Source organism: Manis pentadactyla, chromosome 7 (assembly GCF_030020395.1).
Source record: "Manis pentadactyla isolate mManPen7 chromosome 7, mManPen7.hap1, whole genome shotgun sequence".
Lineage (NCBI taxonomy): Eukaryota > Metazoa > Chordata > Mammalia > Pholidota > Manidae > Manis > Manis pentadactyla.
The window spans coordinates 55,677,094-55,695,719 of record NC_080025.1 but is presented as its reverse complement, the minus strand read 5'-3'; the positions used below and the strand labels follow the sequence as shown (position 1 = coordinate 55,695,719).

Here is an 18,626-nt window from a genome sequence, read left to right as displayed (position 1 = left end):
GGCCTTTTAGCATTTTAAAGTGAATCTTACACGTGATTACAAAAGTAGCATAATAAAAACATGCTTTTATCTGGGGAATATTAACTGATCTCACTAAAGAATGACTTGAGCTTAATGTTTAACACACAGTTTTGGTAGGGGGTTTCTCCTTGTATGTAGTTACATCCTGCCTTGCGTTTTCTGGAGGCACTCACCCTACTCTGACTACACCCATGGTCCCTGTCTCAGTATGACGGGCTAAATATGACAAAAAATAAAAAGAACAACTTCGTTGGTGAAAACCACCTTTTCTATACCCCAAATTGGTGGAAAACGCCTAATCCTATCAGCACCATATTTAGTGAAATTGGGAGGTATGAAAGAAAGGGTAAGCTTCCCCCAGCCTCCAGAACAAAAACAAGCCCAGCAAATGAAAAGCATTTTGAAAACCACTCAGTGACACAGGAATTTACATTTTAACAGAAGCTGGGATAACTTTGATTCACAACTGCCCTTAGCTGTGAATGTAACAAAAAACTTGTTTATAAAGCTGCAGCTACAGTCAAATAACACAGAACGCACACAGTATCGAGCAACATATTCAAAGCTGTTACTCTGTCACTCCGCGGATACATCACATTGCTGGACAAACTTTGTTCGGAATTCAGAACCCATGAAAACATTTCTTTAAGAGGCTAATAAAACAAACTGTTACTGATGTAGGAACTCTGGCACTGAAAGCGTGAATAACCCAAGGTAATGATGTCGTCACCGAGGGACGACCAGAATAGAACTCAAATCCCTTGGGCCCCAAGCTTGTGTTTTCCACAAATTGTGCTCCTCTCTACTCATCGGAGAGCACCCAGTGCAAAGGGTTGGAGAAGGGAGCAGACACAAATCAACCAAGTCGGCCAGGTGGAGACTGCGCCGAGGTCCTCAGGCATCACCCTCCAGCGCTCTCCTTTTGTTTTGGCTGGAGAAGATGAAAGCCGCAGCAGCCACAAAGCCCTGGGAGCAGGAACTGGAACTAGGTACGCCCGTTGTGGTCACTCTCTCTTCCTCATTTGAGGCCTTCCTTCTTCACCTCTCGCTTCCGGCCAGCCCTAACGCTCTCCCCCTCGCTCCGCGTCTAGCCCCTTCCTTCAGCTCCGCCCTGCACCTCACTGGCGCCGGTCCCGAGTGAGAGGCGGCCGTGCCGCACGCGCCCTCCACCTGGCACGGCGGCCGGTCCTTAGGGGCTAGGGGGTTCCTAGAGCCACCAGCATCTTCTTTAGAAAGTAAGTGCTAGTCAAGCATTATAGATGTGTTTCAACTGTTAGAAACTTCAGAGCTGGGAACGGGAGCATGCAACAGCTCGGCTCTGCGTGGGTCTATGTAGCTCGTCACGACAAGGCGAAATTTAGACAGTAAGCAGAGGGCCTTACTCTCTAGCTGGGAGTTCCACACAGCTCCACCATCCCCAGGGCAACCTCCCACCGGAGGACGCCTTCCGGAGCGCGCGTGTTTACCCTGCCGGGACCGGGGGGAGGAGACAGCGGCTCACGCACTCTGGGGGATTCCAAACCGTTACTCCGCCCGCCGGGGTGGGGGTGGGGGTGGGCAGCTCAACCGCCGAGCCTGCGCAGTGGGCCTAGCTGGCTCCAGAGCGCTGGCGCACTACAAGTTCCAGAAGGCAACCCCGCGCGGGAGCAGGAAGCCGCCTCACCTGCCGCGAGCTTATTCCGCCGGTTACTACCGCTCTCCCCCTACCCCGTTCCAGTCGGTCTCCCTTCCACAGTTAAAGGCTACTTTCTCTTGAAGCAAGTGAGGAAAAGCCTTAGCAGCCTCGACAAGGAAGCTCTTCACGTATCCGCTCTTTCTCCCTCTGCGCAAACTATGCCTGACTCCCTCACCGGAGTTGGCCAGTGGACGCGACTGAAGAAAGCCTTCGGAGGCCAAAACCAGGGCGACCTGTTCGCACATCCGCCTCCCGGGCCCCGGAAGGTAGCGCGCACGCGCTCCCTGCGACTCCGGCGCGGTTGACTTCCGCTCCCACTGTGCCCTGCGAGCCGAATCATGGATCACACTGGTAAGGAGGCGGAGGCAGTGGGGGTCTCGGTACCATGCCCCCTTGGCCGGCCTGGGACTGGCTGCCCAGCGGGCATAGAGGGGTTACGCTCACCCCACAGCACTGGGATGTGGCGGTGAGAAAGAAATCTCACAGACCCCTCCCCGTGCCCGGCAAGGGCCTGCTGCCTCTTGGCCTACCGTCCGGTGAGGTACCTACAGCCTGGATGCCGGCAACAGCCGCTGCCTCTCTGACTTTGCTGAGCTCCGAGCCGGGCGGCGCGGGCCGCGTGGGGAGGAGAGCGCGCCGGCTGTTTGTTTCCTCCTCCCGGGTGCTCTGCCCTACGTTGTGGGGACTGGCGGGTAGATTCCCATCTCGGAGTCGGGGAAGCTTCATTACACTGGGAGTCGCTGTGGGACAGAGGGTTGGAGACTTAGTGCTGTCTCTGTCGGCTTTGGGCGGGTGCTGCGGTGGTCACTGCTTCTCGCTATTGTCTCTCTGGTCCTTCATGGACTAGAGGTGGGAGAAAGGAGTTGGATATGGTTTTCGGAGTCATACCCTGAGCAGGATTACACCTGAGCCCAAAGCATGCCGCGTGCTTCGGCTGTGGTCCTTACTCATCATTTGGGGACATTTACAAAGAAGAGTTTAAAGTCAAGTATTCTCATCCCTTTCACCAAGTAAGAATGGCCCCACTTTTTGTTATGGTGTTGTTTTGGTTTTTGCTTCCTTGTGGTTTTGGATATTGGATGGGTGCACCTGGAGTTAGTGCTCAGATCAACCATATCACAAGTAGGGAAAAAAGGTTTTGTATGAAGTTCTGGTTAAGATGTCCTCAATCATCAAATGTCTACTTAATTATATATTTATATATATGTAGTGACTGCTAGTCAACATATTATATATAATATATGCCAAATATCTGTAGGCTTGGAGATGGAGTGATGGCATGGTAAACAAGACAGAGTCCCTGGGTCCTCACGGAGATTACATTCTATTGGGGAAGACAAAATAAGCAAGTTTTTTAAAAAGCCTAAATGTTTACAGATTATGGTGAGTGCTTTGAAGAAAATAAGCGGGTGCTGTGGTAAAGACTAATAGGAGGAGGCAGTCTCAGAGAGAGTGAGTGGTCAGGGAAGGTCTTTCTGGAAAGGTAACATTTACAAGCTGAGATCTGATGGATGAGAAGAATCCAGCCATGGACTGAATCAGAAGGAAGGCATTTGCAGCAAGTACAAAGACCCTGAGATAAGGAACTTAGAGAAGACCAGTCTGCTGCAGCTCAGTTAACGGGGAGAGAGCTCTAAGATGAGATTGGAAAGGAAGACAAAGTCAGGTCACGCAAGACTTTGAAGACCATCATAAAGATTTGGATTTTATTTTAGGTGCAGTATAAAACCATTAAACAGAACTAGAGAAGGAATATAATCTCTTTTTAAAATATTATAGGTTGTCCTATGGCAAATACTGTAAGAGAGGCAGGCAAGAAAAATAGAAAATAGACAATTTAGGAGGTGATTGCGGTAGACCAGAAAAGAGGCTTGGCATAGTAAAGGTGAGTTGGGTTAGTGAAAAGGGGAGTGGGCAGATTGAATAAATATGGTGGTAGCATTCAAATACGCAGTGATGGATTGGTTCGCAGGTATGAGAGAGAAAGGAGAGATGTCTAGGTTTCTGGTTTGAGCGGCTAGGTAGTGTGCATTACTGAGTTGGGGAAAACTTGGGAGAGAAAAACATTTGTTTAAGGGACAGAGGTGAGACTTGGGAATCTGAGCATAAGATTTTGGATTGTTAAGTATAAGATGTGTATTGAGACATACAGGTGGAGATCAGAGGAAAGATCTGGGCTGAAAAATATGTATTGGGAATTAGTACTACATAGCTGATACTTAGAAAGGAGTGAGGGTAGATGAGATCACTTAAGGAAAGGGAATACAGAAAAGCAGAAGGCTTAGAACCAGGACTCTAAAGAACTCTGGGAGTTATATAGATTTGAAACTCTGGGATCTTAATGTTAGAGCAGCAAACATTAAATGTCAGCAAACTCTTTCTCATTTGAGCTTGGGGAAAACTGACGAAATTCTCAAATATTATGCAAAAATGACCAATATTATGATCATGCTGAAAAAGTCAAACAAAATGAAGGCTGTCCTGTGGTGGTCTGATAGAATTTTGCCAAAAAGTTACAAGAAGCTCCCAGGTAACACCTGATTAATTCTTTGGGTATTCTAAGAATTAGCACTTAGTTGTAACTGTAAACCTAGATTTTGGAAGATATTTCTTGGTTCCCTTAATTCAAGATATAATTCTAAATCTTTTTAAATACTGTAATGTAAAAATGTTACTCCTTTTAAAAGTGGATTCATCTTAAATGGCCAGTTACATTGTTAGTTCGTACTTCCTTTGTAATATCCAAGGACTTCTGTTGTTATGGGCTTTGTGTGTTTAGTTGGCATATGTAAAAGGAAATTGTCTTGTATGCTCTTATTTTAATTAAAAAAAAAACACAAGCAAATCCATAATGATATTAAATGCCGTTATGTTGTTTATGAACTTGGAATCTGTGAGGCAGGTGATGAGATATTAAGGGGCAGCAGACCCTTGAAGGTGGTGGTAGGCTAAAAGCAAGCAGTGGCCCTGATCTCGTGTTCAGGGTGTGAACAGGACTTGTCATGATGTGTTGGTATTTTGATCATTCACCAAGGTAAAACCATTAAGAGTCCTTATAATGTCTGAAGGACAGCCTTAAACTGTTAATTGTCCACAACAAATTGCTTTTTTAGTTTATTGGAAAATGAGGAATACTCTCTGAGCAAAAAAATAATCCATTCCGTCATATCTGTGTTTTGGCCATTACATTGCTTGTAGGTAGTTTTACATGTGCAACTACAGTGAAAGTAGATGAAATAACATTGTTCAGCTTGTTAATACATTGAATGAAGTGTTGAAAGTTGATCAAGTTGGATTTATCCTAAATCAAGATTTTAGTTATTCATATAACTTTCCCATGAATTTTTTTTTGAGGGTTAGCTGTTAAAAAAGTAACAGTAGAAAGTAGACTGAAAAATATTTAATTAGTAAGGATCCATTTTGAAATTTGTTTTACATACTGTTCAGAAAGGGTACAAACCCATGTGAACCTAACATGTGTCTATAATCAGTAACCTTGTGGGTCACTTGTACTAGAGTACTACTAACTAGTACTAGTAAATTTGGCTTTACAGAGTTTAATGAAGGCAGTTCAGCTACTAATTTCTATTTGTACTATCTCCTGCAGGGCAGTGGCACAGCCTTGTTCAGTAGTAACCTGTCATGTTTAAAACGCTGTTTTAAAAAATTATTTGCATTTCCTATTTTAGGGCATTTCTCTTTGTCTTTCGTAGGTAAAGGTAAATATTTTCTGTATTGTAATATCTTGTCATAAACTTGAAAAAAGGAGACTTTTAAGCTTCAAATGGATGTTAGTTCAAATAATGCTCCTATTAGTCATGGGATATGAGTTAATCTATTTCATAGCTAATAATAAGCAGGAACTTAGAAAGTGTCTGTTTAGACCCAGTTGGAAATTCAGAAACTTCATATCCTCTTAAACTATACTTTTCCAGTTATAATGCTAAGAATAGCAGTCACATGTATATCTAGAAATGTGATGGCACAAATATGTTATTGTGTGTTTGTACTACTAAATGGTGTGATAATTTTACTATGTTCCTGAATGCTTTTTAGAAAAACTATTTTACACTTGAAGGAATAATCACCTTCCTTAAAACTCACTTCATTTTCAAATGTATTATTTATGTAATTTTGCTGCTGTCATTCTTAGCTTTGTGCTTCCACTTTTATTGATTGTCCTTATATAGATTGTTTATTAAATTAATGAGTGCCTACTTTGAGTGCTTTATGGAAATGGGGATGATTTTGGTTTTTTTCTCTTTATTCTCCCTCTTACTATTCTTTTCTGTCTTTAAAGAATCTTTAATAGTTACTTAAAGACAGAGGTTCTTGCCTTGGGTTCATGAAGGGCTTTTTGTTTCTGTGAGCCCCTCTGGAATCATAGAAAATTTTATTGTCCACTAGGGAGAGGTTCTGTAACTTGTCAACTTTTTAAAGGGTTCTGTGTCTCAAAAAGCATTAAGGGTTAACCAAAATAGAGAAAATTAGTACTAAAACTTACATAACAAAATATTTAAAATCAGAACCCAGATAGTCAACCTTGACAATGTTATGTTGCTTTAATATTTGTAGCAGAATAGTTAAAAGAAAGGAAATTAAAAGAAATTACAACTTTTTTTCCTAACATAGACAATGAGTTACAAGGCACTAATAGTTCTGGATCATTGGGTGGTCTTGATGTTCGAAGACGAATTCCTATAAAGCTCATCTCCAAACAAGGGAACAAAGCCAAAACTGCACCTCGAACTCCAAGGACTATAAACAGGATGCCTGCAAAGGCTGCACCTGGTGATGAAGGTAATTTGTTTTAAATAACAGGGTCCAAAGTCTTTTTGTTGTATCTGATTCCACCAAATAATCCATGTGATCTTACTTAGAGTGACCTCTTTATCTTACATACTCTCCATTTTTCAGTTTTTTTTAATTTGGCTTCTTATTTTGGCATGTTGTACGCTTTTCTCCCTTTATTAATATTTTTGGTTTAGTTTTGTTGTTGAAAGTAACACTACCTATTGTTTAAAAAATAACTAAACAATATTGCAGAAAGCTTATATTAAAAGGAAAATTTGTCCCTCTACCCCCACAATCCTTCCACTCCAAAATAATTTGTTACTTTTTTATTGTTAATTTTTTATGTATAACTGCCCTTTTTTCATGTTAGATGGATTTGGCATTTTGCCTTATCAGATGTACCTTATCAGATGCACAGATGTACCTCATTTAAGAAAATCAGTATTTCATTTTTGGTTGTACCTCATTTTTTTGTCAATTTCACTAATTTTTCTGCTGTTAAAATGAATGTTGCAGTAAGTATCCTTATACATACAGCTAATATGTATACTTTGTATAAATTTGGTCACTTTAGAACTTGATGGATACTGTGCATTTCAGAATTTAGCAGATATTGTCAAATGTCTCTTCAAAAAATGTACATCAGTTTATACTCCCACACACCGATATTGGGATTATTAACCATTTAAAATTTTTGTTGTGATAGGCATTTCTTTAATTAGGAGGGAGGTCATGTATCTTTTCATAGTATCAGTCATTTTTTTCTCATAGGATCTACCCATTCAAACCCTTTTCCCATTTTTTTTCCTGTTTGGCTGTCTTTTTAATTTTTGTGAGTTCTTTGTAAAGTAGTAAAATTGGCCCCTTGTTATATGTTTTGTATAGTCCCATTTATCTTTTGAATTTTATATATGAGATTTTGTTGATTGAAGCTTGAAGATTCTATGTAGTCAGATACACCATCTTTTCTGTTTATGACATTCTTAGAAATGCCTTTCCTCTAGTCCATAAGTATAAAATATTTTCCATCTTACCCCTTAGTACAGGTTCAGCAAACTATGGCCCATGCGCCAAGTCTGGCCCTGTTTTTCTAAGTAAAGCTTCATTGGAACCCAGCCATACCCATTCACTTAAGTATTATTTATGTCTGCTTTCACACTATAATGGCATGGTTGAGTGACTGCAAGAGACTATGGTCTACTCAGCCTAAAATGTTTACTTATCTGGCCTTTTACAGAAAAAGTTTGCTGACCCTGCTTTGGAATATTTATGGATATGTACTTAGTTATTTTTTTTTCAAAAGTGGGGTCTGGTTGGCTTTATTTTTACTATTCTTCTGAAACAGCTAGCTGTCCCAATCATTGAATATTCTTTGCTGTAGGAACCCCACCATTATCATATATTAAAATTCTAGAAGTATGTGTGTCTATTTCTAGATACTCTTTTCTAGCAATTCATTTCTTTTTTTAGAATCAAACTTTTAATTATACCTTATAGTTCCTTTTATTGTAGGGTATCTCTCCTCTAGTAAACAAGTATATTTGACATCAAATGTTATTAATCATGGTAGTAGCAACTTAGGGCTGTTGCTCTACTATATAAACTAGGGTCCTCCCCTTTGGCCTCCTCATTTTCAAATAATTTTTTTAAATTACACAGTAATGTACAAGTAAATTCTCATAATAATCCAAACCATGCAGAAAAGGTAAAGTCTTCCTTCAACCCTTTTTCTCTCAGTTCTCCCCTTCTCCCAAGCCCACACCCTCTTCTAGAGGAAACTGCTTATACCAATCTCTCTCTTAATAAACAAGCTGAGGCTGAAGATAATTTTTTAATACTTTAAATTCACCTATTTAGGGTAAAAAATGATAATTGATTTTCTTCCCCCCAAGCATTGATCAAAATAAGGAGTTTGGGTGCTGGTATGGTAAATGTACAAACATATATAGTTTAATGGTGGGAATATGGGTTGAACTACTCTAAAAAATGATGATGTGCTCCTCATTTCTTTGGTTGTTCTCATTAATTTTCTGAGTTGTAGATAAACAAGAAAAATTGATTTTCTTTGTCTGATGTTTTAGATGACATCAGCCTTTATATAAGGTATAAATGGGCCATAGAAGAACCTGTGGTCACTCATTTGTAACTTACAAGATAAGAACATTCTTTGAACACTTATTTTGGAGTAACTAGATAGCACACTGGAGTGTCTGTATCAGCTTCAAAACGTTTTTGCATTACTGTGTGTGTACACGTGTAGGTGCGCTCATGCACATGTCCATCCATCCATCCATATACAGTCACTGTAGTTTAGCATGGGGCTAAAGTTAAAACTTGTGTGCTTTGGCTACTCTGCTTACCAGTTCTAGGGTCAAAGGAGTTGTGAGAAGTCTGGCATCTTGGAAGCACAGATATGTCTTTTCAGCTTTACTTTATGTAATTGGATTCTACCTAGAATCCCCATCAGACTGTTCATTGGTTTTCTGTTCTTTTGTATGAGATGGGAGGATTACCAACAACTTTTTAATTGAGTCAGAGAAATTGAGCCCATTTGATCTTCATTTTTTCTTAAAAGTTTGTTGGTATTGATACATTCAGTGTAAGGGAGGATACTTGTAGAACAGCTTGTGACTTCAGCTGTTTGGTTGATTAATCAGGGAGAGGTTTTTTTTTAATTCAATGGGGAATGGTTTATTTATTTTTATTAAAGTATCATTGATATACAATCTTATGAAGGTTTCACATGAAAAACATTGTGGTTTTAACATTCACCCATATTATCAAGTCCTCACCCTGCGTTGCAGTCACTGTCTATCAGCATAGTAAGATGCTATAGTCATTACTTGTCTTTTCTGTGCTGTAGTGCCTTGCAATCAGGGAGAGGTTTTAATTGAAAGGACGAAGTGCAAATAAGTTGTTTTTAAAATCAGGCCCAGTTTAAGGCTGAAAAAGGGGATACCTAATTTACTAGGTCATAAAGAAATCTGCAGAATTCTTTGTTTTCATTATATTCTTTTGGCAGCCTCTTGCATCATGATACCATTTTTGTAGATAGAGTAAATGGTGACTAGAATCTTAAAAGTTTGTGTAAGTGTGATGATGGTAATAAAGTTTTATACTAGAGATGGTCTAGTGAATTAAAAAGAGCACTTGGATGGAAGTGAAGATATGTGATGTCTTTTCCTGGCTCTGCCACCAATCTTCTGTGTATTACTTCGTGGGTCTCCAAACTGCAGTAGTCTTCAATTATAAGGTAAAATAAGCAAGAGAGTTGGACTAGATGATCACCAAGATAATTTCTAAAAGGGATGTTTTAAACTACCCTTGATGATTTTGTTCTTAGAAGAGCTGTGAAAGGCATCAGATGGGCTTTTCTGTGAATGGGTCTATTTTGCCATGTATATGTACTTCCAAAGTGCAATTGAAGATTAAAAGGTTAATAAATTAACACTTTGTTTTCTCAGAGGGATTTGATTATAATGAAGAAGAACGGTATGACTGTAAAGGGGGTGAACTGTTTGGAAATCAGCGAAGATTCCCTGGACATCTTTTTTGGGACTTTCAGGTATAACTAAAAATTTTAAAAACTCAATTAGAACAATAAAATAATATTTTTTAGAATAATTCAGAAAACATGAAGAATGGTACAAACTCATTATAGCTATGCCTTACAGCATACACAAATCAATTTCCACTGTTTTCAAAAATAATTTGAAGTTATTTTCGGTAAAGTAAAGTAAAACCAATAACCATAAACACTATTTAAGAAAAAAAATGGCATAACTAATAATAGTGTGGAACACATGGTGATTATACCAAGAAACTTTTATTTCTAGTTGTTCTAACAACTTTAAAAAATACTAATAAATTTGTGTAAATTATAGATATAATTCTAAAAAATGCTTGAAAAGAAAATTGTGATTATGTTATTTCAACAGATAAACATCTTAGGTGAGAAGGATGACACACCAGTTCACTTCTGTGACAAATGTGGACTGCCTATTAAAATCTATGGGCGAATGGTAAGTATAAGTAAAGTAACTTCTCGTTTTGTAAGTATGAATATTTGCATAGAGGTAGGATCCTGAAATTGAAGTAGATAGGTTTATCATTGTTTAATGACCAAGTTTGTGACATTTTAAGTATGAAATAGCTAAGGGAAATTTTGAGATAATAATGCATTTAATGATCTTGACAAATTCTTGAATTGCTTGTAAAATATTAATTAAGGAAACTGAAAACGAAATAATTTCTTTGGATTGTTTGATCCCTGTTAGTTTACATTAGTGGTTTATTAAGGAAAAAGTTTTTTTGTTTAACAGGATAAACAAATTACTCATTTCTGAAGGCTATAATTTTTAATATAAAATTGAATTAATAGTATTTGTAATTTCTGACAGTTGAGTCCTAATCATTAAAAACATTTACAATTCTACCCCTAATTTTATAGTAATTTTGACATATCCTCCCTTAAAAAAAAAGGTAGTTTTACATTTGCATTTGAAAAAAACCTGAATTCAATAATATATCTGTGATGCTAGAGAGCATGGACTATACACTGTTGCTTTGCTGTATAACATAGCTAAGTAATAGGGCTGTGAGTTTTTAAATGGTCCGGCACCATTTTACTGTATCTTTCTGATTTATTTTTAGATTTGTTGAAATTCATTAACTTAACAGTCAGGAAAAAATGCTACTTACATTAAATGTTGGAGGTATTTGTTATTTTACTGCTTTCGAATAGTTTCAGGAGGGGCAGAGTAATATAAAACATGGCTATAGTATTCTTCTGCAGGAGCTTTTAATCTGTAACAACCATCATGAAATTCATAAGGTTTATACCTCCAAAAAATGTAAGCAAATGTGCATTATGGGAGAAAGGGCCAAAGTTTTTACTCCGTTCTCAGAGGGCTTTGTGACTGAACAAGGGTTAACTATTGCTTTTCTATATTTAGTACTTAATAAATGTCCATTTTAACAAACAATTCTCAAATGCCTTCTCTTCCAGGTTACTGTGGTTACTGTCATTTATTTTATTTTATTTTTTATTAAGGTATCACTGATAAACAATCTAATAAAGGTTTCACATGAGCAACATTGTGGTTATTACATTTGGTTACTTTTTTTTTATGGAAATATTTTAAGTTGTTCTGGTGTGCTTAACTGTAGTATGTCTCTGTTTACAGATTCCATGCAAGCATGTTTTTTGCTATGACTGTGCTATTCTACATGAAAAAAAAGGAGATAAGATGTGTCCAGGGTAAGATTATTATTACATTTTTAAATAATGAAGTTTGTGATATAATGATTTATAACCTAGGTTAAAGGTCAGGGTATGATGGAAACCAGTGAAAGGATATCAGATGTATAAACATGGCTAATGTTCCTCTGTGAGCTCAGAGTTGGCCTTAGCCTTCTCCTTAAGATAGCACTAAGTAACTATTATCAGTCAGTTCAAATTGGCCAAAATGACAGAATATATTTACCATCATAAAATTAATGTTATAAACCAAAAATAGATTTTTTCTCTTTTGATGGGACATTGGAGATATAGTATCACATAGTGACTGAAAGCAAAGACTCCAGAATTAGAATTCCTGGGCTCAAATTCCTGTTTTGCCATTTATATATAAGCTGTATGGTATAGGCTGTTTCTTCACCTCTAAAATGGAGCTAATAATAGTATCTACCTCCATGAGTTATTTTTAGAATGAGTTAATGTGTATACAGTACCTAGCATAGTAGTATTATGTAAATATAAGCTCTTATTTATTACCTTCAGATCTATTATGTCTTGAGTATATCTTAGAACACCATCATGCATAGACTTAAAGCAGGTATGAAGATCTAGAGGTAATGGTTGATACTGATCCATTTTGGGATGGTCTTGAAGAATCCAGGATAAACTAGGAATTTTTATATCAGTATAGAAAGTTTGAGAAGGCTTTGAGAGAAACTTCCTTAGAACAACTGTAGGCTTCCTAGATTCCTTATAACCTTATGGCAAAGCTGTCTATCCCAAGTTTTGTCGTATTGGCTGGTAACAAAGCTATGGACAGTCGTAAGGGATGATTTCTTTTATGATCTAGGAAGATTGGCATCACTGGAGAGAAGGGAAGATTCATTAATAAACCAATAACTGATTCTCTTGGCATATTTTTATTAGTCCTTTACAGTAACAGATTATAAAATCTGTAGTGAGGCTTTAAAGAATATTTCCTCCCTAGAATTATAATTCAGAGGAGTTATGAAATTAAAAGTATTTTACTTGTTTGCTTAATTTTTGCTAATGTCTAATTTTCCAACATGGTATACATTAACTTTCTATAGTAAATTTGATTATTTCATTGGGATAAAGGATTTTAGATGTTATGAAATATTATGAGGAAGATATTAAAAGGTTTCCTTTTTTGTATATGTTAATATTTAAAAGGGAATTTAGTTTCAAGGTATTAAATGTAACTCCAGCAAGCACTTCATTGTTTTAGAACATAAGCCTATTAGGATTAGCAAACTGAGATCAGGAAGTGAAAAAAAGCAGCCTAAGTCAATGTATATGTTCTGCTACTGCTTTTAAGCATCACCCAAAAGAAAGTGCCTCATACTCTGTTAACACTGGAGATACTTCTGAGCTTAAAATTCGAAGCAAAAAATGAGAAGTGTGCCAGGTGGCTACTAAAGGAAAGCCTGTTGGTATCAAGGAGTGCCAGTCTTAACAGCGAAGATGAAAATGTAGACACGACTCATAATCAAGAACACAGAGCCATTTAATATAATCTCAGATGACCTGACATACATATTTAATGATAATAACTTCTGTCTATATGTATACACTATTTAACTATGAGTAATTGATTAAGTATAGTTGATTAACTATGATAGTGATTAAATACTGTCACTTTCATTGGCATATGTTAAAGGTACTCTTCAGTAGGGCAAAGTAAAAACAGTATGAGTTATGAGATAGGTGGAATAGATATTTTAGCTCTGTTTTACAGGTGAAAAAACAAAAAGATTCATTGACTTCTCCAAGATTACGGAGCCAAACTAGATTCCAGTTTTGATTCCTAGCTCAGTCTTCCTTCCACTGTATCAAGAAAACTAAAGGCAAGAGTGGATTAAATATTGGTGAATGAAGAAGAGTTAGAATCTGGACTCTAACTCAGTAAGAAAATACAGAGTTAAATTTAGTGCTTAGATTTTAGAAAGGTTAGAGTGTGTAGTACTTTTTAGTAGTAACAGAAAGATCTCTTCCTTTCAGGACTCTTGATAGGGTTTGAGTTTATAAATTGTTTGTTTAAAGTTAAGAACCCTGATGATTAGGAGGATCTTCTTCATTTTTTAGTCATTGAGTGTCTTCTACTTAGAATTAGTTCCTCAATAAATACTATACAAATTTGAATTCTATGATTGTGACAGATCTTTCGGTTTGTTCTTCCTGGATTTTTCTACAAAGCATTGAATTGTTCGAGAAAATCAGATCAATTGTAGGTCTTGAGAACACTAAGGTAGAAATGGAATAAAAATGAAAACATACTCTATTTGATGGACACTTTAAATTTTTTCTTATATTAAGGGTTTTGAGGGTGAAAGAAAACCTGATGCTTAGTAGCTAACACAACAAAGAGGAAAAGGTTAGAGGTTCACTTATAGTAACTACTATAACTTTTAATTGTGAGTTTTTGCAATATTTTCCATTACAAATTTTAAAAACAGATGTGTCTTTCAAACAATTGTTTTTTTTATAGTCTGTTTTTAGTAAATCAAAATTCTTTTTGCCCTTCTAATTTAGCTGTAGTGATCCTGTGCAGCGAATTGAACAGTGTACACGTGGTTCTCTCTTCATGTGTAGCATTGTTCAAGGGTGCAAGAGAACATACTTGTCTCAGAGAGACTTACAGGCTCATATCAACCACCGCCATATGAGAGCTGGAAAACCTGTTACCCGTGCTTCACTTGAGAATGTTCATCCTCCTATTGCCCCACCACCAGCTGAAATCCCTGATCGTTTTATAATGCCGCCAGACAAGCACCATATGAGCCATATTCCACCAAAGCAGCACATCATGATGCCACCACCTCCTTTGCAGCATGTGCCACATGAGCACTATAATCAGCCACATGAGGAAATTCGTGCTCCTCCAGCAGAATTGTCTATGGCTCCACCTCCACCTCGTTCGGTCAGTCAGGAAACCTTTCGTATTTCAACAAGAAAACACAGCAATTTAATAACCGTCCCTATTCAGGATGACTCAAATTCAGGTGCTAGAGAACCACCACCTCCTGCCCCAGCACCTGCTCACCATCATCCCGAATATCAGGGCCAACCCGTGGTGTCGCACCCTCATCATATTATGCCTCCACAGCAACATTATGCACCCCCCCCACCTCCTCCTCCACCCATAAGCCATCCAATGCCACATCCTCCCCAGGCCGCAGGTACTCCTCACTTGGTGTATAGCCAAGCTCCACCTCCACCAATGACCTCTGCTCCACCACCAATAACCCCGCCCCCTGGACATATTATTGCCCAGTTGCCACCTTACATGAATCATCCTCCTCCAGGACCTCCCCCACCTCAGCATGGTGGTCCACCTGTAACTGCACCCCCTCCTCACCATTACAATCCTAACTCTTTACCCCAGTTCACTGAAGATCAAGGAACTCTGAGCCCTCCTTTTACACAACCAGGGGGAATGAGCCCTGGCATATGGCCTGCACCAAGAGGGCCGCCGCCGCCTCCACGAATGCAGGGTCCACCTTCTCAGACCCCACTTCCTGGACCACATCATCCAGATCAGACAAGATACAGACCGTATTACCAATGAGGATAGTATTTTGAACTGAAGATACAATGAGGAAAAAAAAACTTATGTATAGTCAATCTTTTAATTAAGCTTTGACTGGGGAAGGAAAGTTACCCCTTAGTGGGGTGGCTATAAAACACTTAGGGTCTTGTTTCTTGAAATGGTTTTAAATCTTGACCTTAGGATTGATTTCAAGTACTATACTGTAGTGCAGATAAGTGGCTCTGTTGAGCACAGCTATTATTTTAACAGTTTTGTTCCCTTAGTGTGGTGAATTGACCCAGAGGCAACCATTTGTAAAAAATTTGGAAAAGATTTTTCATTGTTCCACTTTAAGAATTGCTTTTGTTAAACCCAATGTTTAGTTTTTCTTGTGATACATTTTGTTAACCTGTGTAGAAGGATTAAATTTCATTATTGTTGTAACAATGCTATTTTTATGTGAATTTAAGTGCAGCCACATACTGTTTTTTAAACTCCTATATTTTACCACTAATTTCCCAAAGTTACAATAAAATCCTAAAAGTAAAAATCTAGAATTTACTGTAAGGCAGACTGTTAAATGATAGAAAATTATTTCACATTTTAGGCACTGAAATTTTGAGGTATATTAAGTATGCAATGTACTTCACTTGGATGGCTTTACATTTCTAGGCAGCCTCAGGAGCACCAAAATACATTGGAATTCCAATACTAAGATACATTTATGTTTGCAATATGGGAAAGCATTATTAATTATTTGGAAAGATATGATCAGAGTAATTGATTCTACAGTAATTGATCCAAGCTGTTGGGGGATGCTATTATTCATGAATGCTTTTTACTGAATGGTTAGAATCACATGATGCACCGTACTTATTATCTTAAGTAACATTATTTTATAGAACAGTTTAAATGGTGTTATTTAGATGAAGTGTGTGCTACTCTGCTCACTGTCTTTAAATATTTAGGGCTGAATAGGCTTTATAGAATTCCTCATTTCATGGTAGAGTTTGATCCTGTGCTTAAGGGGGTTCTTGTTTATTGGGTTTTAAACTCCGATTTGAATGCCATGGAGGAATTTGAATACTGTACTAATGAAGGACATTCTTGTAATCACAAACTCGGCATTGTTCAGGTTTCATTACTGTGTAATCAGTATTTTTCTTTAACTTGAAATTTAACCACCTTTATTTTCTATTCCTTTTATTGATTGAGTAGTCTAAAACTTGAAACATTTTAACATGGAGTCAACAGTGAAGAAGACCAGATGATTTTGTATTGGAGAAGAGAAAAGTAATGATTAAGTTGTGAATTTCAGTGCTTTATAAGGTGCCTTTAGAGTCAGCTTTTGCATTATAGGGGCTTGTTACAGTCCAGCTAAGATGACCACTTGCAGTTTATACAGAACTCATATGTGTAAATCAACATTCTTAGGATATTACTATATATCCTTTGAAAAAACCCCTGTGAAGTATTTCCTCCCCCCTAACTAAAATGGTGCATAATATAAACATGAAATGTGTAGTATGCAGATATCATTTATTAAGTAGTTTGTAGTGTATAAATTTAGAATATTTCTTTTTGACAGAGGGTGAACTGATTACATATTTGCCATTTAATTCTGTCAGGTATAGATAGGCAAAACAGTTTCTCATCTTGGATAATCAGATGCAGAGTCATCTATGAACTTACAGGTGAAGTTAGAAATGATAAAAATGACCATTTCAACCTTGACCAGTCGAAAATAACTAATACACTTTTTCTGAAGTGATTTTTCCATACCTAGCAATTTGAGAGTCTAGTGTTCATGCAATATTTCTAGTGAGAATAATGAGAAATTCTTGTTATTGGAAGCATGGGAGTGAAAAAGTGTGAAATGGTCCTGGTGACAGCTTCTGTCATATTACTGTAGGTACTTGGACGGGTGTAAACTTGATTCCCTTCATGCTCCTATTTAGGAGCTCTTAAAATATTTTTACTCAAAATCCAATACTACTATTTGTTTCATATAATAAGAAAATAGCCAAATTCACTTGAGAGCTTCTCAGCTATTTATGAGGAGCTCTTCTGTTTTTATTGAAATTCACTAGAGTTGAATGCGGTATGAAACCACTTAGTCTACCCATTGGGCAAAAAATTAGTATGATGAAATTCCAAATGTTTAAGAGAATTCTCATAGGCTTTTTAAAAAAATGATTTCTGTTAGGTTTAAAAAATATATTACACAGGGAGAGGCAGATCAGATGAATGTGTTGTAGCAGACAAAATTTTAAAATGGTGTTAGATTTGAATTCATCCAGTTGTTGTTTGAATGAGGGTGGGTGGGTAGAAGGATAACAAAATTACTGTTTTAGTGTTTTCTTTCCTTAAGGAAAAAGATGTGAACCCCAGCCTTATTTCAGGGAAGCCTTTGAAGCTATGATGGACATAAGTCTAAATTAAATGTATGTATGTTTCATTATATTGCTCTTAAGACTACTGAGGTGGCAGTTTAATTCTTAAAAACAATAAAATGGAAGCATAAATACTATTTTGCCTATATGAATTTTTACCTGATGCTGATACGTTTGGGATGATGCAGAATTTTCTGTGTTTACGTTGGTATGATTTTTACAGTAAAATTAGATTTCTTTTTTCTTGGAGATTAAAACCAGAAAGTTGAATGTTAACATTCCTTCACTGGCATGCTTGTGCAGAGTATTTGGGGGAAATACAGTTCCAAAGACCATGTGAAACTATACATTTTGTTCTGCAATAACCATTTGCTCAAAATTACTGTATAAATACTAACTAGATACTTCTGAAATATAAACTGAAAAGCTATTTGAACAGACTTTTAAACTCACAAGTAACTTTATGAAGTATGCAGAGCTGCTTTAGGCTTTGTTCTGACTAACATACTAGAAGAGTATCTGTCATACATCTTTTTGGAAAAGCCCTGTAGTCCTATCTCAGAATTTTTGAAGAAGTCCTATATTATAATAAGTACATGGAAAAAACTGACAAGTACCTAAAACAAAAACGTACTATTCTAATTAATACATTAGCCCTCAGTTGTTATACTGATGTTAATTGAAATTTGACATATCCTACTGAAACATAAAATATTCAGAAGTGGATTTATTTTTCTTCACTGATTTATATCTGTAATCTGTTCAGTTGTGGCCTAGAAACCACGCAGGATTTACTTACTATAATATATGCATACTTAAAGCAATACTGGTTACACTAGCCTTAAAGGGGAAATAGAAGTAAGCCAATTAAACTACTTGATAATGATACTAGTAAAAACATTGGGATTTTCAAACATTTTTTATTTTCTTCTGTGCTCCTTCAGTTTTTCATAG

General features: G+C 37.2%; 1 protein-coding gene across 3 annotated transcripts; it reads left to right on the top strand.

Moving 5' to 3' along the window:
- Positions 1 to 877: 877 nt before the first annotated feature.
- On the top strand, positions 878 to 17,809 carry CBLL1 (Cbl proto-oncogene like 1). Of its 3 annotated transcripts, none has more exons than XM_057504405.1 (6): positions 878 to 1,010; positions 6,329 to 6,496; positions 9,955 to 10,055; positions 10,429 to 10,512; positions 11,677 to 11,750; positions 14,283 to 17,809. In XM_057504405.1, the coding sequence occupies exons 1-6, from the start codon at positions 962 to 964 to the stop codon at positions 15,316 to 15,318; spliced, it is 1,512 nt and encodes a 503-aa protein (XP_057360388.1). In that variant the 5' UTR covers positions 878 to 961; the 3' UTR covers positions 15,319 to 17,809. The 3 variants fall into 3 exon arrangements, with proteins under 3 accessions (XP_057360388.1, XP_036774865.2, XP_036774866.2); XM_036918970.2 differs by lacking the exon at positions 878 to 1,010 and adding an exon at positions 1,462 to 2,047; XM_036918971.2 differs by lacking the exon at positions 878 to 1,010 and adding an exon at positions 2,055 to 2,706.
- Positions 17,810 to 18,626: the final 817 nt, after the last annotated feature.

Bases quoted from the DNA above. Each gene is read 5' to 3' on its own strand.
- CBLL1 (XM_057504405.1), top strand. From the start codon at position 962: ATGAAAGCCGCAGCAGCCACAAAGCCCTGGGAGCAGGAACTGGAACTA. The intron at 10,513-11,676 runs GTAAGTATAAGT...CTCTGTTTACAG, and splicing joins TTAAAATCTATGGGCGAATG to ATTCCATGCAAGCATGTTTT. The intron at 11,751-14,282 runs GTAAGATTATTA...CTTCTAATTTAG, and splicing joins GGAGATAAGATGTGTCCAGG to CTGTAGTGATCCTGTGCAGC.